The 23,868-nt window shown below is 43.4% G+C and overlaps 1 protein-coding gene and 1 pseudogene across 3 annotated transcripts in view; one reads left to right on the top strand and one right to left on the bottom strand.

The window, feature by feature from the left end:
* LOC124036092 (transient receptor potential cation channel subfamily M member 3-like) overlaps window positions 1–23,633 on the bottom strand; it is a 228,269-nt gene extending 204,636 nt beyond the window's left edge. For all 3 annotated transcript variants that reach the window (XM_046350237.1, XM_046350235.1, XM_046350236.1), the window contains exon 1: window positions 23,355–23,633. In XM_046350237.1, the coding sequence (XP_046206193.1) occupies window positions 23,355–23,447 (93 nt within the window). In that variant the 5' untranslated portion in view covers window positions 23,448–23,633. The remainder of the gene's footprint in view (window positions 1–23,354) is intronic.
* Window positions 1,013–2,830, top strand: LOC124036093 (annotated as a pseudogene).
* Window positions 23,634–23,868: the final 235 nt, after the last annotated feature.

Raw genomic sequence — 23,868 nt, 5'->3', positions numbered from 1 at the left:
CCAATGACGGGCCGAAAGTGTATAGAATGGTGTCGTCTGCGTAGAGGTGGATCAGGGAATCGCCCGCAGCAAGAGCAACATCATTGATATACACAGAGAAAAGAGTCGGCCCGAGAATTGAACCCTGTGGCACCCCCATAGAGACTGCCAGAGGACCGGACAACATGCCCTCCGATTTGACACACTGAACTCTGTCTGCAAAGTAATTGGTGAACCAGGCAAGGCAGTCATCCGATAAACCAAGGCTACTGAGTCTGCCGATAAGAATATGGTGATTGACAGAGTCGAAAGCCTTGGCAAGGTCGATGAAGACGGCTGCACAGTACTGTCTTTTATCAATGGCGATTATGATGTCGTTTAGTACCTTGAGTGTGGCTGAGGTGCACCCGTGACCGGCTCGGAAACCAGATTGCATAGCGGAGAAGGTACGGTGGGATTCGAGATGGTCAGTGACCTGTTTGTTGACTTGGCTTTCTAAGACCTTAGATTGGCAGGGCAGAATGGATATAGGTCTGTAACAGTTTGGGTCCAGGGTGTCTCCCCCTTTGAAGAGGGGGATGACTGCGGCAGCTTTCCAATCCTTGGGGATCTCAGACGATATGAAAGAGAGGTTGAACAGGCTTGCGAAAGAGAGGTTGAATAGGGGTTGCGACAATGGCGGCGGATAGTTTCAGAAATAGAGGGTCCAGATTGTCAAGCCCAGCCCAGTTATATATTTGGGGGCGGCAGGTAGCCTAGTGGTTAGAGCACATATGTCAGAGTCAAGGCCCGCGGGCCACATCCGGCCCGCGAGAAGGTTTTTTACGGCCCCTGGGATGATCTTGATTTGTTATTAGAACCGGCCCGCAGACTGCAGCAAGCCGGCAGCCCGCAGATCTTTTACACGCACCAATACTACATTTCCCACAATGCAACGGTGACGCACCGAGCAGTAGGCTGCTTCATTTCAATATTTATTGGCACAGCAGTTGTCAGCATCACAGTAAAATTAACTTTCAGATACCCATCAAAAATGGCAAAACGGAAGGTGGACACTGAGAACCGGGGGTTTCAAACAAGGTGGGAGTCGGAGTATTTGTTCACGGAGGTAGCTGGAAAACCTGTGTGTCTTCTGTGTGGAGAAAGTGTGGCGGTACTGAAAGAGTATAATCTGAGACGACATTATGAAACGAAACACGCGGACAAAAACAAGAATATGGACATGGAACAAAGGCTACAAAAGGCAGAGGAATTAAAACGAGGCCTCAAATCTCGACAGGCTCTGTTCAAAAAAGCCAAATCACAAGGCCAGGCTGCTGTCAAGGCCAGTTTTATTTTGGCAGAAGAGATCGCTAAATCAGCCCGGCCATTTACGGAGGGGATTTCATCAAAAACTGCATGATTAAAGTTTGTGACGAAGTTTGCCCAGAAAAAGGCAACTCTTTTTAAATGTGAGTCTGAGCAGAAACACCATTGCCGAGAGAGTAGACCAGTTGTCCATCAATCTAAAAGAGCAGCTTGTGAAAAAGGGAAAAGATTTCATTGCATATTCCTTGGCTGTGGATGAGAGCACCGACATTTCTGACATTGCCCAGTTGTCAATTTTCATCCGCGGAGTGGACTCCAGCCTAAGCGTGACAGAGGAGTTTTTGGCTTTACGTCCTATGCATGGCACAACTACGGGGCATGATTTGTATGAAGAGGTGTCAAGATGTGTAAATGAGATGGAGCTGCCTTGGGAAAAACTCGTGGGTTTGACAACCGACGGAGCACCTGCGATGTGTGGACACAGGAGCGGACTGGTGGAGAAGATACGGGAAAAGATGCAAGAGAAAAACGCGACAGGTGAGCTGACAGCTTATCATTGTATCATACACCAGGAAGCGTTGTGCGGTAAAGCCTTGAAAATGGAGCATGTAATGAGCATCATCACGCGCACAGTTAACTTTATCAGAGCCAAAGGTTTGAATCACCGCCAGTTCAAGGCATTTCTGATGGAGTTAGAAACGGAGCATGGTGATTTGCCTTATCACACAGAGGTGCGATGGCTAAGCCAGGGAAAGGTGCTTCAAAGATGTTTCGAGCTTCGTGAGGAGATTTGTCTGTTCTTGGACAGCAAAGGGAAAGACACAACACAACTCCGAGACAAAATGTTTCTGTGTGAAATGGCTTTTCTGTGTGACATTACGAGTCATCTGAATGCAATGAACTTGCAGCTGCAGGGTCGGGATCGTGTCATCTCTGATATGTACAGTACAGTGAAGGCATTTAAAACCAAACTGACTCTGTGGGAGACGCAGATGCGGAAAGAAAATTTGAGCCACTTTCCCAGCTGCCAGACCATGAAAGAGAAGCTCTCTACCAGTGCGTTCCCGAGCGCACAGTTGGCTGATAAAATAGGTATGCTTGCCGCTGACTTTCGACGCCGATTTGCTGACTTTGAAGCACAAAAAAGCAGGTTGGAACTGCTCGGTAACCCATTTGCTGTTGACGTGGAAAGCTCACCACCAAACCTCCAAATGGAGTTGATTGACCTCCAATGCAATGATGCACTGAGGGCAAAATATGCGGCAGTGGGTGCTGCGGAGTTCGCCCGTTTCCTCCCGACACAATGCCCCAGCTGCGCATCCAGGCTGCTCAAACGTTGTCTATGTTTGGCAGCACATACCTGTGTGAACAACTGTTTTCTTTGATGAACTTGAACAAAACATCACACAGAAGTCGACTTACTGCTGAACACCTCCACTCAATTCTGAGGATTTCCTCAGCTCAGAGCCTTACCCCGAACATTGATGAACTTGTGGAAAAGATGGGACACCACCAAGTATCACCCTCAACCTCAAACAAGTGAACATTACTGTGCAATCACATATTTAGAGTTTTTACTCAGTTCAAGTTTAAAAGTTAAAGTTTAATATTTGTTTTCACTGCATGTTACTTCTCCTTAAACAAAGTGTTGTTTTTGATTAATAGATTTTTGCACTTTATTTTATTGTAGTTCAATCCAATTATATTTTAAAAATATTTCAGTTGAGTGGATGATAGAAAATTGCTATTATTGTTTTTTTCTTTGAAGTAAATTTAGCCCACTTTTGCTAAAATAGAAAATATAGGCTACTGATGGTGCCTTGAATACCGGTTTCTTTCATTTAATGTTCATGTTATGGGGATTTTTATATAAAGGAAATTTGTCTTTTGTGTCTGTTGAAAATTAAAGATTACTGACAGAGCCATAAGAAAATATTGCTTTATTTATCTGATCATATTGGAATATATTTGTTAGGTTTTCAGTAGGTTCAATTAGGTTCACTAGACTATATGCGTCATTTAAAAATTTTTCAATGAACATTCGAACAGTCCGGCCCTCGGCTAGTAGCTAAATTTTTTATTTGGCCCTCCGTCCATTTGACTTTGACACCCCTGGGTTAGAGCGTTGGGCCATTAACCGTACGGTTGCTAGATCAAATCCCCGAGACCTCAGCCACAGTTAACAATTTTTTGTTCTGCCCTCCTCACTCTTTGTCTCAACCTGAGATGGAGCAGACCTCTTGAGTGGTATTCATCAAACTCTAGCATCATCTTACAGCGACTCCAAAACAGGCCCGTCACACAAAGAACCCCTACCCCTTTGTTACGGATACAGTTATCCTGTGTGTGTGTGTATCCTGTGTGTGTGTTTCTTTTCTCTCCTTCTCCCCTCACAGGTGAAAACCATCACTCCCCAATCAGTCAACAATCAATCATCAATCAGAAGACACACCTCCTCCTATTTCCTGACCTATCACAGTTCCTTCCCCATGGTTTAAAAACCCCATAATTTGTTTGTTCTAGAGCTCAGCTCAATCTCTAGCTCAGCTCAGCTCAATATCTCTGTAAATGCCATGTCTGTAGGTCTCTGTGTTTCACTCTCGCTTTGTGTCTTAACCTCTCTTTTGTTTAAGCACCTCCATAGCACTTTGTCATCACCTGTGAGTATTGTTTTTGGTTATGGTGTTTGTTTGTTGCTCGTGGGAAAAGGGGAAACCAAGACAAGTCGCCCATGGGCATACACTACCCGTAGGTGAACTTTGTTAAATACACTAGGTAGAACTGGGCGGACCACCCACTGTATTTTTGGTTAGTTAGTTAGCTGTTAAAGTAGGCTAGTCTAGCTTAGGGGTGTGTTTTGGTATATTTATTGTTTCTTTCCTTGGGTCCAGCTCAGCCCCTTTTCCTGCTCCCCCCATTACCGTGTGTTTATAAATAAACCTAGAGTTTGACGGTAGATTTCTGTTGTCGTGGTTATTTCGTTCACACTTTTACTTTGTCACAATAATAATTTGCATGAGTTATGTTACGGATCTCATTACCATCCCCCCTAGACTGTCGGGCCAAAAGGGATTCGTAACACCCTTAGAGCAACTATTATCAACACTGCTCGAGGCTCTGGGTCAGATGGAGAAGACATGGACATGTCCATGGTTATGCAGGGTCAAGAGAAAACAGAGCGAAAGAGAGAGAAGGAAAACCCATTTTTAATCCATGGCCTATAACTCAGAGACACACACAATCCCATTAACTTTTCCATGCAATCTGTCTCTCTCTCGCTCTCCGCTCACACACACACATACAAAATCACCCATTTATCTACCTGTGTTTAAAAATCCCATAAAAATATATTAATGCAAGCACACAAACATGAAGTGCACATCATTCTTTCACACACACGTTATGTTCTTCTATCCTCGTGGGGACCTACATTTAATTTCCATTCAAAATCTTATTTTCTACAATGGGTTGGTAGAAATAAGCATTGTGATTGGTTGAGATGCGTTCTAAGCCATGGTAAAAAACAAACAGCTTAGCACGGGTAAGCCTAGGATGCAAAAATGTATATATTTTTTTTCTGTTCTATCTGAGAAATCCTGCGTATTCCACTGTCTCATCGCCCAGCCAGCCAATTCATTAACTTGATAACCACTGTAAAAAGCATGTAGCAAGCAATGGATAAGAGCCTTTCCAGCCAGCATGGCAATGGAACATTTAGAACGAACGACTGGGTCCATAGATAAAGAACAAAAAGACTTCACGACAGGGTCGAATCTCTGTCAACCCAACCAATATAATGAATGGGCAGCCGGCATGGCTAGCAACTATAAAGTTTCACCCATTGTTCTGTGTAGATACTCTCAAGCTGTCAGGTTGGATGGGGAGCATCACTGCACAGCTATTTTTAGGTCTCTCCAGAGATGTTAGATTGGGTTCAAGTCCGGGCTCTGGCTGGGCCACAAAAGGACATTCAGAGACTTGTCCCGAAGCCACTCCTGCGTTGTCTTGGCTGTGTGTTAAGGTTTTAGGCCCATTGGAAGGTGAACCTTTGCCCCAGTCTGAGATCCTGAGCGGTCTGGAGCAGGATCAAGGATCTCTCTGTACTTTGCTCTGTAAATCTTTCCCTCGATCCTGTCTTCCAGTCCCTGCCACTGAAAAACATCCCCACAGCATGATGCTGCCACCACCATGCTTTACTATAGGGATGGTATTAACCAGGTGATGAGCGGTGCCTGGTTTCCCCCAGACGTGACGCTTCGCATTCAGGCCAAAGAGTTCACTCTTCGTTTCATCAGACCAGAGTCCTTTAGGTCCCTTTTAGCAAACTCTAAGAGGGCTGTCATGTGCCTTTTACTGAGGAGTGGCTTCTGTCTGGCCACTTTACCATAAAGGCCTGATTGGTGGAGTGCTGCAGAGATGGTTGTCCTTCTGGAAGGTTCTCCCATCTCCACAGAGGACCTCTGGAGCTCTTTTCGACCTCCCTGACCAAGTCCCTTCTCCCCTGATTGCTCAGTTTTGCCGGGCGGCCAGCTCTAGGAAGAGTCTTGGTGGTTCCAAACTTCTTTCATTTAAGAATGATGGCGGCCACTGTGTTCTTGGGAACCTTCAATGCTGCAGAAATTTCTTCATATCCTTCCCCAGATCTGTGCCTCTACACAATCCTGTCTTGTAGGTCTACGGATAATTCCTTCGACCTCATATGGAACCTTATATAGACAGGTGTGTGCCTTTCCAAATCATGTCCAGCTCAATTTCGAGTCTCAAAGCAAATGGTCTGAATACTTAAATAAGACATGTTTTTGATTTTACATACAATACCGTTAAAGTTTGGGGACACTTAGAAATGTCCTTGTTTTTGAAAGAAAATACAATAAAATGTGTCCATTAAAATAGCATATAGATCAAATTGATCAGAAATACAGTGTAGACATTGTTAATGTTGTAAATGACCATTGAAGCTGGAAACGGCTGATTTAAAAAATATATATATCTATATAGGTGTACAGAACCCCAGTATCAGCAACCATCACTCCTGTGTTCCAATGGCACATTATGTTAGCTAATCCAAGTTTATAATTTTAAAAGGCTAATTGATCATTAGAAAACCCTTTTGCAATTTTGTTAGCACAGCTGAAGACTGGTGTCCTGATTAAAGAAGCAATAAATGAATATAGACTAGTTGAATATCTGGAGCATCAGCATTTGTGGGTTCGATTACAGGCTCAAAATGGCCAGAAACAAAGAACTTTCTTCTGAAACTCGTCAGTCTATTCTTGTTCTGAGAAATGAATGCTATTCCATGCGAGAAATTGCCAAGAAACTGAAGCTCTCATACAACGCTGTGTACTACTCCCTTCACAGAACAACACAAACTGGCTCTAACCAGAATAGAAAGAGTAGTGGGAGGCCCTGGTGCACAACTGAGCAAGAGGACAAGTACACTAGAGTGTCTAGTTTGAGAAACAGACGCCTCACAAGTCCTCAACTGGAAGCTTCATTAAATAGTACCCGCAAAACACCAGTCTCAACGTCAACAGTGAAGAGGTGACTCTGGGATGCTGGCCTTGTAGGCAGAGTTCCTGTCCAGTGTCTGTGTTAGTTTTCCTATCTTAATATATTATTTTTGTTGGCCAGTCTGAGATATGTCTTTTTCTTTACAACTCCTAGAAGTCCAGCATTCTGGAGTCACCTCTTCATTGTTGACGTTGAGACTCGTGTTTTGCGGGTACTATTTAATGAAGCTGCCAGTTGAGGAAAAAAATCTGTGTTACCCAAAACCTTTGAACGGTAGTGTAAATTTGCAAAAGAATTCTAAAAACCTGTTTTCGCTTTGTCATTATGGGCTATTGTGTGTAGATTGATGAGGAAAAATCCATTTTAGAATAAGGCTGCAACGCAACAAAATGTGGAAAAAGTGAAGGGTCTAAAATTCTTTGGAATGTACTGTAGTATCCTATGAATACACTTATCAAAATAACGCTTTTTATTTAATTGGTAGCCCGTTGTAGAAAAGCAATTGTACACTCAAGGTTCCGCCTCGTACCTATAACCGCAGCATATCCGTAATAAAAATGTGACTTAGCAAGCCATCTCCTGTACAATTTCTGTATTCCCTAATCCCTAACCCTTACCATAAATCTAACCCATAACCCAAACCCTAAAAGTAACTCCTAACCCTAGTCACTAACCCTTTACCCTAGCCTTTGTCCTCATGGGGACATGGGTAATGTCCCCATGAGGAGAATTTTCCTTGTTTTACTATCCCCACAAGGATAGAAGAACCAACCCCCCCCCTCCCCCCACACACACACACACAACACACACATGGATGTGAACATGTGTTGTTAACCTGATTGTTGTCAGAACTCCCAAATGGTTTGTCCTATTGGTTCGTCTGGGGTATGTAAGCACCCTTTCCCCACACAGGAGCAAGAGAAAATAAACAATGTCTATGCTCCCTGTTAATCCCTGAGATAGCCGCTCTGACACGGGTATCAAGCCTATTTAACAGCAGCTATTAAGGAGGAGAGGAGGAGGATGGCTTAATACTGCAGCACAGTTTCAAAGGTCAGCCGAGCTCTGCAGTTAGAGAGAGTGTGTGTGTGTGTGTGTGTGTGTGTGTGCGTGCGTGCGTGCGTGTGTGTGTGTGTGTGCGTGTGCGTGTGCGTGCGTGTGTGTGTGTGTGTGTTTGGTTGGCTTAACCATCCTTGCGGGGTCCACATTAGGGTAGTAAAACAAGGAACATTAAGTGGGAACATTGAGCGTAAACAAAATCCAGACTGTCTGTATTAGGTATGCCGTCTCCAACGGGGACAGACATTTAACCATTAAGTCCATTTTGAGGGACTGATCCACTTATATTACTGGGTTATTATCTCCCGGCTCCAGAGAGCTACGCTAAACATAAGTACACGAAAACAACAAAACAATACTCTCTACAGAACGAAGCAGATAACTGACTTCCGAGTTTGTGTGCGCGTGTGTGTGTTCTTGTGTACTGGGAGTGTGTGTTGGCTTTGGGAAATATATGGAAGCAGCACACTGCTCTCCAGTGATTTAAGATGCCACCACTCAATGCTAATGAGAGAAACCATCACTACAAAGATAATATGCTTTGCTGGAGTGGTGAGAAAGAGAGATTAAACACATTTTAGAGAGACAGTCAGAAAAACAGAGAGCGGGAGTAAAATGGAAAACCAAAAGCCAAACCAAAAACCCAACTCCTATTCAGAGCAAGTGATTCAGGTATTCTACAAGCTTGGGACCAAACAAAGCCATGGTATTGGATCCCCAAAAAGAGTTTCATTAAGAGAAAAAACGGATGAAAAACCATCTCTGAGCCGAAGCGTTAGAGACCAAAACACTGTCTGAGTTGAGCAATGACAACTGAAATAATCTATGAAAAGATGCACATGACTCAGGGAGACTGGACACTGTAAAGTTAGATTCCTAGATATCAATAGAATTCTAATTCAGTGTTTGACACTTGTCTATGTCAAAATGTCTGAAAAGGTCTAACCTGAATATACTAGTGAGGACAGAAACCGTATAGAAGATCTGAGTAGCCCTTCAATTAGCTGTTCAGGAGTCTTATGGCTTGGGGGTAGAAGCTATTAAGAAGCCGTTTGGACCACGACTTGGCGCTCCGGTACCGATTGCTGTGCGGTAGCAGAGAGAACAGTCTATGACTAGGATGGCTGAAGTCTTTCACAATTTTTAGGGCCTTCCTCTGACACCGCCTGATATAGAGGTCCTGGATGGCAGAAAGCTTGGCCACAGTGGTGTACTGGGCCGTATGCATTACCCTCTGTAGTGCGAGCAGTTGCATCACACGACCAGGGCTCTGACCTCCCTATAGGCTGTCTCATCGTTGTCTCATCATTCCACCTAAAGGCTACCACTACCATACTGTACGCTGTTCAGAGTGCTGAAAATAAACATTTGGCCCAAGCTTCCATTCTCCCTGTCACAAGGAGATTTGTGTTGGATTTAACTAGTAATTACCAGTTGGAAAATTCCCACTTCCCATTTGGTTTACAAACACACCATAACACCACTAACTCATTGGAAGCACAAAATAATATATAATAATATATGCCATTTAGCAGACTCTTTTATCCAAAGCGACTTACAGTCATGTGTGCATACATTCTACGTATGGGTGGTCCCGGGAATCGAACACACTACCCTGGCGTTACAAGCGCCATGCTCTACCAACTGAGCTATAGAAGGACCACAAGACATATACCTACCCTTTGACATATTGTGGAGTGTTGTACGATGTATAGTTTCTGTTCAACTCAATAAAAACTTGAATCAAAACAAATATAAAAACAGCCTAGGGCTTTTTAAAATATATTTTTATTGATCAATAGGTAAAGAGTAATTTTAGAAGCCAAATTAGGAACCACTTTGGCCACCATGTAGACTATGCATAGTCATGCATTTCAGGGAAAATTGTCATGCATTTAAATGCATTTTAGCAAAGATGCACATGTATGTAAATGTTTGAAATACACTATATATACACTATATATACACTATATATACAAAAGTATGGAACACCCCTTCAAATTAGTGGAGTCGGCTATTTCAGCCACACCGTTGCTGACAGGTGTATAAAATCGAGCACACAGCCATGTAATCTCCATAGAAAAACATTGGCAGTAGATTAGCCTTACTGAAGAGCTCAGTGACTTTCAATGTGGTAACGTCATAGGATGCCACCTTTCCAACAAGTCAGTTCATCAAAATTCTGCCCTACTAGAGCTGCCCCGGTCAACTGTAAGTGTTGTTATAGTGAAGCAGAAACATCTAAGACGTGGCGTTGGTGGATGGAGCGAGACATGATGTCCCAGATGTGCTCAATTGGATTCAGGTCTGGGGAACGGGGGTGGGCCAGTCCATAGCATCAATGCCTTCCTCTTGCAGGAACTGCTGACACACTCCAGTCACATGAGGTCTAGCATTGTCTTGCATTAGGAGGAACCCAGGGCCAACCGCACCAGCATATGGTCTCACAAGGGGTCTGAGGATCTTATCTCGGTACCTAATGGCAGTCAGGCTACCTCTGGCGAGCACATGGAGGGCTGTGCGGCCCCCCGAAGAAATGCCACCCCACACCATGACTGACCCACCGCCAAACCGGTCATGCTGGAGGATGTTACAGGCAGCAGAATGTTCTCCACGGCGTCTCCAGACTGTCACGTCTGTCACATGTGCTCAGTGTGAACCTGATTTCATCTGTGAAGAGCACAGGCCACCAGTGGCGAATTTGCCAATCTTGGTGTTCTCTGTCAAATGCCAAACGTCCTGCACTTTGTTGTGCTGTAAGCAGAACCCCCACCTGCCCTCATACCACCCTCATGGAGTCTGTTTCTGACCGTTTGAGCAGACACATGCACATTTGTGGTCTGCTGGAGGTCATTTTGCAGGGCTCTGGCAGTGCTCCCCCTGCTCCTCCTTGCACAAAGGCGGAGGTAGCGGTCCTGCTGCTGGGTTGTTGCCCTCCTACGGCCTCCTCCACATCTCCTGATGTACTGGCCTGTCTCCTGGTAGCGCCTCCATGCTCTGGACACTACGCTGACAGACACAGCAAACCTTCTTGCCACAGCTCGCATTGATGTGCCATCCTGGATGAGCTGCACTACCTGAGCCACTTGTGTGGGTTGTAGACGGCCGTCTCATGCTACCACTAGAGTGGAAGCACCGCCAGCATTCAAAGGTGACCAAAACATCAGCCAGGAAGCATAGGAACTGAGAAGTGGTCTGTGGTCACCACCTGCAGAACCACTCCTTTATTGGGGGTGTCTTGATAACTGCCTATAATGTCCACCTGTTGTCTATTCCATTTGCACAACAGCATGTGAAATGCATTGTCAATCAGTGTTGCTTTCGAAGTGGACAGTTTGATTTCACAGAAGTGTGATTGACTTGGAGTTACATTGTGTTGTTTAAGTGTTCCCTTTATTTTGTTGAGCAGTGTATATTGAAATGTATGAATTTTCTTAATATGGGCACATTCTACTATGGTAATACTCCTTACAAAGCAGATAATGGCTTCATCTCATTAGACCACATTATAGTCTTAATCTGGGACTAGATTCACAATACAGCTTAGCTTCACTCTTGGTGTTTTATAACCCAGAGCAAACCCGTCTGGTACACGTCTGAACAAGTGGAAATGTACCTACGTATCCTCTTACTTCTCTTAATTTACATCTTCATTACTCTAACAGCCTTGAGTGTAATATACCCCATAAACATAGATACATCATCAAACAGAAGTGTATTGAGAGAAATGTATGTATTGATTCACCTTTGGTCAATTGGACATCTATCAATTACCCCACAATGAATGCACAAACTAACAGGCATGTAGAATACCAACAACATTTAAATACTCAAGAATAAACACGCCTTAGAAGACACACACACACACGAACGCACACACACGCACGCACGCACGCACGCACGCACGCACGCACGCACGCACGCACGCACGCACACACACACACACACACACACACACACACACACACACACACACACACACACACACACACACACACACACACACACACACACACAGAGGCATGCATTCACAACTACTTACACCCAGATGGAAGTGTCTCACTCCACATTATAAGCGCACAGGAAGAAGGTAGCACTTATAATAATTGATCAGACTGATTTAATAATGCTAAGTGCACCTAACCAAAAACCTTTTACTGTCATCAAGCAATGACTGTGTGTGGTGTAGAGTGCATAAGAGAGTCAGGACAGGAGGTGATTACTTCTGGGACCACGGGCCAGTGATCAACCAAGCCAAAGATGCATACACACGCACACATAATAGATCCTTAGTGATGTGGACAGCAAGGAACTTGAAGCTCTTGACCCGCTCCACTACAGCCCCGTCGATGTGAATGGGGGCGTGCTAGGGCCTCCGTTTCTTGTAGTCCACGATCAGACCTTTGTCTTGCTGGCATTGAAGGAGATGCTGTTGTAATGGCACCACACTGTCAGGTCTTTGACCTCCTACCTATAGGCTGTATCATTGTCGTCTGTGATCAGGACTACCACTGTCGTGTCATCGGCAGACTTAATGATGGTGTTGGAGTCGTGCACAGCCACGCAGTCGTTGGTGAACAGGGAGTACAGGAGGGGACTAAGCACACACCCCTGAGGGCCCCCTTGTTGAGCTTCGGATGTTTTGTTGCCTACCATCACCACCTGGGGACGTATTGTCTGAAAGTCCAGGATCCAGTTGCAGAGGGAGCTGTTCAGTGCTTAATTTGTAAATTGGGAGGTGCCGGATCAGAAAGTGAATGAGAGAGGGGGGGGTGACCTGGGGCCCTCTGAGGTACCGGAACGTATTAAAAAAATGATCATCTTTATAATAAAGCATTGCATGCATATCATAGCTTTTATGTGCTGGCATAAAGCATTAGTGTAGATTCACTTGAAGAAGACGCACACTTTTTTTACGCCTAGGGTCTGGGAAAAATGTGGTCTTTTCTAAATGCATTTAACGAAATTCAACAACATTATAAATGACTGAAGACTAATTAGCGTAATATTTTTTAATACCTCACAAATAATCTAAATGAAAGGCTACTTTGACACTGACAAACTGAGAATCTGAGATCAATAAAAACGACATTGTCTTGAATCCATCGATAGCCTTGGTGTGTGTAGACACATATTGCACAATATGAGGAGGAAATAGTCCTAAAAAATATAAAATAACAATATAGTCATAAAAAAATCTTTCCAGTTTCAAATTTTACTTTGTAAAAGAATGCTGTTTGCTCAACAGGCGTATTTGGAAGTTGATAACATAATTTGATAGCCTACAGCCAAATTAGTCATCTCTTTTCAGCAGAATCCATTTGCTTTCCAACCTGTGTTTTCCTGCAATTGTATTTGAAATATTGTGAAAGGTTTTGGCTGCATGCTGTTCACGGACAGATTTCAAATCAATTCTTAGAATATCAGGCACATTTTCACGTTACATTTTTTAGGGGAAGGAGTATTACAGAAGAGACAACTTAAATTAACTCTTATTAGTTATATTGTCATTTCTACATTGCAAACAGTGAAAATGCTGTTGCGTGCCAAGAGAGGTACCGGATCCTGGCAAATGGGATCCGGAAGGAAGCAGTCCAAACTTGAAAGGTGCCAGATCCTGTTCTGGCTCAAATTAAGCACTGGAGGTGTTCAGTCACAGGGTCCTTAGCTTAGTGATAACCAGGACGTGTACTCCGAGCATGCGTCTTCACTGACATTTTCAACCTCTCCCTGTCTGAGTCTGTAATACCAACCTGTTTCAAGCAGACCACCATAGTCCTTGTGCCCAAGAACACTAAGGTAACCTGCCTAAATGACTACCGACCCGTAGCACTTACGTCTGTAGCCATAAAATGCTTTAAAAGGCTGGTCATGGCTCACATCAACATCATTATCCCAGAAACCCTAGAAACCCACTCCAATTTGCATACCGCACCAACAGATCCACAGATGGTGCAATCTCTATTACACTCCACACTGCTCTTTCACTCACACCTGGACAAAAGGAACACCTATGTGAGAATGCTATTCATTGACTACAGCTCAGCGTTCAACACCATAGTGCAATCAAGGCTCATCACTAAGCTAAGGACCCTGGGACTAAACACCTCCCTCTGCAACTGGATCATGGACTTCCTGACGGGATGCCCCCAGGTGGTAAGGGTAGGTTACACCCTTACTCACATCCTCTACGCTGATCCTCAACACGGGGACCCCTCAGGGGTGCGTGCTCAGTCCCCTCCTGTACTCCCTGTTCACTCATGACTGCACACCCTGGCTCGACACCAACACCATCATTAAGTTTGCTGATGACACAACAGTGACAGGCCTGATCATCGACAATGATGAGACAGCCTATGAGGAGGCCAAAGACCTGAACGTGTGGTGCAAGGACAACAACCTCTCAATGTGATCAAGACAAAGGATATGATTGTGGACTACAGGAAAAGGACAGAGTTTGCCCCCATTCTCATCGACGGGGCTGTACTGGAGCAGGTTGAGTCCCTCAAGTTCATTGGCGTCCACATCACCAACAAACTAACATGGTCCAAGCACACCAAGACAGTCATGAAGAGGGCATGACAAAACCTATTCCCCCTCAGGAGACTGAAAATATGTGGCATGGGTCCTCAGATCCTCAAAAGGTTTTACAGCTGCACCATCGAGAGCATCCTGACTGGTTGCATCACTGCCTGCCTGGTACGGCAATTGCTCGGCCTCCGACTGCAAGGCACTACAGAGGGTAGTGCGTACGGCCCAGTACATCACTGGGGCCAAGCTTCCTGCCATCCAGGACCTCTACACCAGGTAGGGTCAGAGGAAGGCCCTAAAAATTGACAAAGACTCCAGGCACCCTAGCCATAGACTGTGCTCTCTGCTACCGCACGGAAAACGGTATCGGAACGTCGAATCTAGGTCCAAGAGGCTCCTAAATAGCTTTTACCCCCAAGCCATAAGACTCTTGAACAGCTAATCAAATGGCTAACGAGACTATTTGCATTGCCCCCAGCTAGGCTATTGTTATTTACTGCTGCTCTTTAATAATTTGTTATTCTTATCTCTTACTTTTTGGGGGGTATTTTCTTAAAACTGCATTGTTGGTTAAGGGATTGTAAGTAAGCATTTCACTGTAAGGTCTACACCTGTTGTATGTGGTGTATGTGACAAATTCAATTTGATTTGATTTGATATTGTATTTCATGTCTAGACAATATTTACCCATACACTTAGCTAGATGTGGGGTGTTATATCATTTCCTTCACGTGACCCATCAATAAGGGTCATCTAATAATGATAAGATATTGATTCAATATTTTGATCTGGACACTTTCTGTTGTTGATATTGCTACAATGCAAGTAACCACTTCACTGTACAGTTTACACCGTTTTCTATATCCTGTGCATGTTACAAATAACTTCGATTTTCTTGTAGCGTGTGTTTACCACATGTCCTCACATATGATTCCTTAAAGAGATGGATGGGGCAAAGGCTTAAGAGGGTGTGAACGATTCTGAATGGGTGTAGACAAAGAACAGCTCTCCAGCAGTTGTACCAGAACATTCAAGGGCCATTTTCTCAAAAGTGGGGTTACGGGATTATCAACTTTCAAAGCAGAATTACTTTCCCATTGTTCCTCAACTACAGTGTATGACATACCATATTCTAGCTCTGTGTCTCTACTTTAATCCAATGTAAAAAACACAATTTCAAATTTTGCTACATAAGACCGAATCGAGGCTGTCGGTCACCTTTTTTAGAATTTCATAATTAATTAACATTATTTCAAAAACCCGGCAAAAATCTGGTGTTTCTATTTCAAACGGTTTTGTTATATTTCACTCTTCTGTGATGTATATAAAGTGTAATATTGTGATGCAAACTCAAAATGTAATACATGGTATTATGGTACAGGTGTCTTCTTTTTTTAAAGCCCATAACCATGTGTGTGAGGTGTATACTGTTGTTTCAACATAGATTTGTTTAAGACACTGTGACTCTGATTTAGCCCATTGCAGTAAAAGGTTGAAGGTCGAAGGGAAAACTCTTTTAATGGGGGATTTAATTACTGGTTGAAAACGTCAGAGAACTTGATTAATTACCAGTTGGGATCGGACTGAATAATGGCACAGACTTATTGAATTACCATCGCACACTGGACCCATGAGCATCCAACACTTTTGGCTATCTCTAAATCTCATCTTTATTTTCACTGTTCATACCCACCCTGACAGACATCCGTTTTTAAAAATATATATTTAACCAGGCAAGTCAATTAAGAACAATTTCTTATTCACAATGACGTCCCACCACAGCCAAACCCGGACGATGCTGGGCCTATTGTGCGCCATGGGACACCCAATCATGGCCAGGTGTGATACAGTCTGGAATTGAACCAGGGTCTGCAGTGACACCATTAGCAATGAGATGCACTGCCTTAGACCACTGCGCCACTTGGGAGGCCTATCAATATCATTATTCTGAATTACCTTTAAATCAATGTGGGCAAGGATGCTGGTTAGAAGATACCAATGGAATTTCAGCAGGACAATAAGCTAAAACATAAGACCAAATATGAACTGGTGTTGCTTACCAATACTACATTGAATGTTCCTGAGTGGCCTATATAAAGTTTTGACATAAATCGGCTTGAAGATCTATGGCAAGACTTGAAAATGGCTGTCTAGCAATGATCACAATCAATTTGACAGAGCTTGAAGAATTTAAAAAATAATACTGTGCAAATATTATACAATCCAGGCATGCAAAGCACTTCAAGACTTACAGCTGTAATCGCTGTCAAATGTGATTCTAACATGTGGGGTGTGAGGAGTGTGAATACTTTTGTAAATTAGATATTGTATTTCTGTATTTCATGTTCATTAAATTTGCAAACATTTATTAAAGCATGTTTTCACTTTGTGATTACCGGTTATTGTTATAAATGAGTGAGAGAAAAAATTCAAGCTATAACACAACAAAATGCTGGAATGAGTCAAGGGTATGAATACTTTCTGAAGGCACTGTAAATTGGGTTGAGATCTGGTGACTGAGACACACACACACACACACTCTCTCTCAAATACAAATACTCTCGTTACTATAATTGAGTAGCTTTTGCGAGTACTGAAAGTGAGTCATTTTACTTTTACTTAAGTATGTTTAGAATTAAGTATTGTTCTTAAGTTCTGTTTCAAATCTATCCGTTACAGAGTACAATTTTGTAGGCTATCCATAATAGTAGATCATAAGGTCATGTAAAGTTTGCGAGAGCACCTCAGAGCTAACTTTATTTAGTTTGAGATGTAACGTGATGTGTGTTAAAAACAATTTAGACAGAGGAGTCTGTGACCAGTTCTCCTTCAAGCACAGGAGAGGTGATGCTATGCAAGCTTTGCTTAACCAGGATGGCAGTGGTGGCAGCGTACAAAACAAATACAGAATGTATCAATCTAATGCAACATCTATAGCCCCTTCTCTATTTCAGGGGGGTTTGCACATTCATTTGATTTTCCATGAAGTTCTGTTGTTGCCTCCAGAGCTAATTTGACACCAAATCCTTTAGGTGGATCCAGTGTGCCTTGGCGCTCCCCATTTGACCTTGTATGAAGAGTGAGTGAGTGTGTGTGAGCGTGCAGGTGTGTGTGATTGAGTGAGTGAGTGAGTGAGTGAGTGAGTGAGTGAGTGAGTGAGTGAGTGAGTGAGTGAGTGAGTGAGTGAGTGAGTGAGTGAGTGAGTGAGTGAGTGAGTGAGTGAGTGAGTGAGGAAGGGAGGGAATGATGGAATGATAGAAAGAGGACGTTTGTGTTTGAGGGAAAGTTTGAGGGAAAAGAGTAAATATATTTTCAAATATGAATAGCAATTATTATTTTTTTATACTACATACAGTGGGGAGAACAAGTATTTGATACACTGCCGATTTTGCAGGTTTTCCTACTTACAAAGCATGTAGAGGTCTGTAATTGTTATCATAGAGGTACACTTCAACTGTGAGAGACGGAATCTAAAACAAAAATCCAGAAAATCACATTTTCAACAATGGATGAACCATTGTAGCCATGGCACCGCACTCATTCATTGCTCCTGTAGTAGCCTAGTGCTGTAGTAGCCTAGCCCTGTAGTAGCCTAGCCCTGTAGTAGCCTAGCCCTGTAGTAGCCTAGTGCTGTAGAAGCATAGCCCTGTAGTAGCCTAGTGCTGTAGTAGCCTAGCCCTGTAGTAGCCTAGCCCTGTAGTAGCCTAGCTTAGCAGTGTTTCCTGATCCTGGTCCTAGGGACCCAAAGGGGGGCACATTTTTGGTTTTGCCTTAGCACTACACATCTGATTCAAAACAAAGCTTGATACGTTGGTCATTCGAATCAGCTGTGTAGTGTTGAGACAAAAATAAGATTTTGCACCCCTTTAGTTTCCCACGACCAGGATTGAGAAACAGAGGCTGGAGAGGCAGACCAGCAGCTGGAAGGTTGCTGGTTTAAGCCCCGGGCCGGGCAACACAGACATGGGAATGCAACTGAACTGGCAGCTGCAGGGCTGTTGGTCATTGTACCATCTCCTGCCTTTGTACCCTTGAGCAAGGCACCTAACCGCCCACAATTGATCTCCATCAGGGGGCTCTGCACTGCTACTCAACCTGTGTCAACGTGTGTGTGTTTGTTGGTGTTGGGAAAGGGAGAATACACATTTTCCATTCTAACCAATGGATTCTAAAGTTGTATTAAATTCCTCTTTGGAGTCATCCATGTCTTTATCCAGCATATTGTCCATCTAGACAGGGATAGACAGCCCCGACAACACAAACTGGCTCCCCATGTAGTCTACTCCATCGAGCATTATTGACTGAAAAAAGGACAACACATTAGACTCCTCTCCACAGGCACTTGTTGAAGTATATTAGCACAATATTGATTGGAGACATTTTACTTTGATTATAACCCACCCCAGTGGGAATACGACGTGATAAAGACATATTTTACTGGTTGAAATCTGGTCAGGGTGTCTTATAACCAGGTCACAACCAGATTCAGTCGTCTTTTTCCTGACGTCTTTTTGATTTAATGAAAAATACATCTTATTTTGGTTGATATCTGTTTTTTGGTTGAAATCTGATTGAACTACTGATCAGTTATCTAAATGCTACTAAATTAATAGACTCCAATCTATATAAAAATGTGCATAGTGTTTGTGGGCCATGCGCTCATTGCATATAAGACACTAGAACCATCACTGACAGGACTGTAACATCTCTCATGTAACCTTATATGAAATTAACTCCTGCAGAATTAAGTATTTCTCGCAGTTCAATGACACACCGAATGTTATTTTTGGTCTCGTAAAAAGGAGTGGAGCAATACGGTAAGATTGATTTATTTCAGTATGTCGAGCAAATGTGAATATGGGTGTGCTTTCAGTGATTGTACCTTTTGCCTAACAGCCGCACGAACGCAAACACACACACACGCACACACGCACACACACACACACACACACACACACACACACACACACACACACACACACACACACACACACACACACACACACACACACACACACACACACACACACACACACACACACACACACACACACACACACACACACACACACACACACACACACACACACTAGACAATGCTTTACATGGTAGCCAGGTAATTAGGTTAAAGCCACGGGAGACTGGGCAAGGGCTTGAGGTGCATAAATGTGCACACATGATAACGATAGGCTTATTAGGCTGAACTTACACTAACCATTCTGACATCTCCTGAGATGAACCAGACACACTATCTAGACCCATCAGTGATTAGAAAGCCACTCACATCAATGCACACACGTTTCCCATCTCTCTGTTAATGCCTTATACACTCATGCATACAGACCCCAGCAGTATATTACAATAGAATTCATTTGACTGAGCTATACACATGCAAATACAAACACGTCCACACACACACACGCATTCAACTGGCCTGGTTTAACATCATAGAGATACAGTACTTGCTGTGAGACTTTGATGCTGAGAGATCAAAAGAAGACTGGGGAGAACACAGACAAGAGCTCTATAATAATGTGTGTCAAAATGCATGGTTATAAACAGCCTTTAACATGTTCACACTAGCCAATGAATAAAGACAGTTTATAACCAGGTCTATAAATATCTTGTGACAGCCAATAAATTGCCTCATATGTAAATCACATTTATCACTCCCTCTCATACAATGTGCAAATACACTGAACACAGGCACACAACCAAACCAGTGGAGGCTCCTCCTCAGAGGAGGAAGAGGATAACCATTCACTATAAAAATAGTGAAACATTAAAAACACATTGTTTTGCAATGAAGGTTTACAGTAGCCTCAACAGCACTCTGTAGGGTAGCCGGAGGACAGCTAGCTTCTGTCCTCCTCGGTGTATATTGACTTCAGTACAAAACCTAGAAGGCTCATGATTCTCAACCCCTTCCATAGACTTGCACAGTAATTATGACAACTTCCGGAGGATGTCCTCCAACTTATCAGAGCTCTTGCAGCATGAACTAACATGTTGTCCCTCCAATCAAAGGATCAGAGAATGAATCTAGTACTAAAAGCATATGTTAGAGCCTGCTAGCACTGCAGTGCATTATATGTGGTGAGTAGTTGAATCAAACAGAGAAAGACAATAGTTGAGCCATTTTGGACAAATTAATTTCTAAAACAATTGAGTAGCAGCAGAGAGGGAGAACATCACTTTCGCTTACTTAGCTAGCTAATACAGCTAATTTAGCCGACTCAACAACCTGACTCAAACAGAGAAGCATAATATTTATGTTAGCTAGCTGGTTAAGGCTATCCAATACTTCAACTCTTCCAAGTCAAATCAAAATCAAATCAACATTTCTTTGTCACATACACAGGGTTAGCAGATGTTAATGCGAGTGTAGCGAAATGCTTGTGCTTCTAGTTCTGACCATGCAGGAATATCTAACAAGCAATCTAACAATTTCACAACAACTACCTTATACACACAAGTGTAAAGGAATTAATAAGAATATGTACATACAAATATATGGATGAGCGATGGCAAAACGGCATAGGCAAGATGCAGTAGATGGTATAGAGTACAGTATATACATATGAGATGAGTAACATAGGGTATGTAAACATTATATGAAGTGGCATATAGTGGCTAGTGGCATATAAAGTGGCTAGTGATACATTTATTACATCCCATTTTTTATTATTAAAGTGGCTAGAGATGAGTCAGTATGTTGGCAGCAACCACTCAATGTTAGTGTTGGCTGTTTAACAGTCTGATGGCCTTGATATAGAAGCTGTTTTTCAGTCTCTCGGTCCCAGCTTTGATGCAAGTCAAGGTAAGCTTTCGGTTAAATGAAATTATTGCCACTATTAACTATTAAACTGCTATACACATGGATTGGACTGTGGGTTAGTTCCAATGGTGTTTATAAACTCTGATTTGCTGATGCTATGTTTTGGCTATTGAGAGTCTTTGAAGCCACCGGTCAGCCATATTGGTATTCCCTAGTAGGAGCATTCAGCCATATTGGTACTCCCCAGTAGGAGCATTCAGCCATATTGGTACTCCCCAGTAGGAGCATTCAGCCATATTGGTACTCCCCAGTAGGAGCATTCAGCCATATTGGTACTCCCCAGTAGGAGCATTCAGCCATACTGGTACTCCCCATTAGGAGCATTCAGCCATATTGGTACTCCCCAGTAGGAACATTCAGCCATATTGGTACTCCCCAGTAGGAACATTCAGCTATATTGGTACTCCCCAGTAGGAACATTCAGCCATACTGGTACTCCCCAGTAGGAACATTCAGCCATACTGGTACTCCCCATTAGGAGCATTCAGCTATATTGGTACTCCCCAGTAGGAACATTCAGCCATACTGGTACTCCCCAGAAGGAACATTCAGCCATACTGGTACTCCCCATTAGGAGCATTCAGCCATATTGGTACTCCCCAGTAGGAACATTCAGCCATACTGGTACTCCCCATTAGGAGCATTCAGCTATATTGGTACTCCCCAGTAGGAACATTCACCAATATTGGTACTCCCCAGTAGGAACATTCAGCCATATTGGTACTCCCCAGTAGGAACATTCAGCCATATTAGTACTCCCCAGTAGGAACATTCAGCCATATTGGTACTCCCCAGTAGAAGCATTCAGCCATATTGGTACTCCCCAGTAGCAGCATTCAGCCATATTGGTACTCCCCAGTAGGAACATTCAGCCATATTGGTACTCCCCAGTAGGAGCATTCAGCCATATTGGTACTCCCCAGTAGGAACATTCAGCCATATTGGTACTCCCCAGTAGGAACATTCAGCCATATTGGTACTCCCCAGTAGGAGCAGTCCTCCATAGGAATGAATGTAATTCTACAGTATTTCAATCCAATGTTTAACTGACAAAATTACATGTATTTAAGTACATGTATTTAAGTACTTTTTTGTTTTAGTGTGGACAGTAACATTAGTATTTTCAAACAATATACTTAATTTTAGCTAACATAATATAATTGAAAAGTATGCATTAAGGTGTAACAGAATAAATGTGTCAAAAATGAATGTACACATCAATAAATGCATTTATATAGCTTCCAAAATCTGTTTTTCCAATGGAGGATGAGTACCAAGATGGCTGGGAGGTGGCTTCAATACATCGCCCCATGTCAGTCATCCAGGCGTTATATACAGTACATCATTGGTTAGTTATAGTTTTTTTTCGCCTGGTCCCAGACAGGTGTTGTGTTGTGCACTGAAGTCCACAAGTGAAGTGAAAATATCAGAGGAGGAGAGCAGTAGACGTGATGATGCTGTGAAAGTGAACTGTGTGTGCAGGTGATTTCATTATATTGAGCTCCAATATGCTGTAATAGAAATAAGGCCATGATCATAATTTCCTAAAATAATAATCGTCCTCCCTAATCATAAACGGCACCCCACCACCAGAGAACATTTGTTACAGCGTGGTCACTTTCACCCAGCTAAGCAAAACCTCAAGGAAGGCACATCAAGAATGAATCACACATCTAATCAAATCAAACAAATCAAATCAAAGTTTAGAAAAATGCTTGTGTTACTAGCTCCTAACACTGTAGCAAAAAATGGCAAACAGAAAACAGGGCAGTGTAGATTGGATATAACACTATTTGAACCTAATTGCTCAGATATCTTCACCAAACAGTCATTGTACACAGTATAATGGCTATTCTTCCTTGTATCCTCCTCCTGTGACACTTTGGTCCCCGCCTGGTCTGTTTGAGTTGTCTTGCCAAAAACCAAATAGGAGTAGGTAAGACAGAATAAACAGATCTGGGAGAAGCATATTCCTGTGTAAATGTACTTTTAGGTTTTTCTTAACCACCCTCTTATGTCAATCTCAAACTCCCCCCCTACATTCATCATCCCTCTCCTCCTACACAACCTTCTCTCCTACTCCACTTCTCCTCCTCCACTCCCCAGTCCCCTCTGGTAGCCATACCTTGAGCAGGCGTACGGATGGTAGGAAGGCTGCGGCGCACAGTTTCCTGATGGTCCAGTTGATTGGCCGCGGAGGATCCAGCTGCTGGTTCATGGTTCCCGCTCCTCCCGCCTGGCTTTTCCCGGCTTTTCCAGGAAAAGAGCCCCTCCGGGGGGGCAAAGCAACGGGGTCTCCAGCCAAATAGAACAACTCAGATCCCGGCAGAACATGACCCACAACACCAGACCACCACCTTCATCCTTGTTCCACAGCAGGTCAGCCCTTCCTTCACCTGGGTGCCCTTCCTCCCCTCTCTCTCTCTCCCCCACCCCTCCCCTCCCTTCCCACCCCACAGATCCACGGGGTCCGACGGCCGAGTTCTGAGCACCTGAAGCATCCAGCCCTCTCTCCACATGCAGTATCCCAGTATCCCAGTCGATCCGGTGCATACGTTCCAAACTAGCAGAGCAGAACAGAGTAAAGAACAAACAGGTGACGGAGAAAGAGAGTCGAGAGAAGCAAGAAGGAGAGGAGG

Source organism: Oncorhynchus gorbuscha, linkage group LG05, assembly GCF_021184085.1.
Source record: "Oncorhynchus gorbuscha isolate QuinsamMale2020 ecotype Even-year linkage group LG05, OgorEven_v1.0, whole genome shotgun sequence".
NCBI classification, from domain to species: Eukaryota; Metazoa; Chordata; class Actinopteri; order Salmoniformes; family Salmonidae; genus Oncorhynchus; species Oncorhynchus gorbuscha.
Note: the sequence above shows the minus strand (reverse complement) of the source record. Positions and strands in the feature narration are given on the sequence as shown.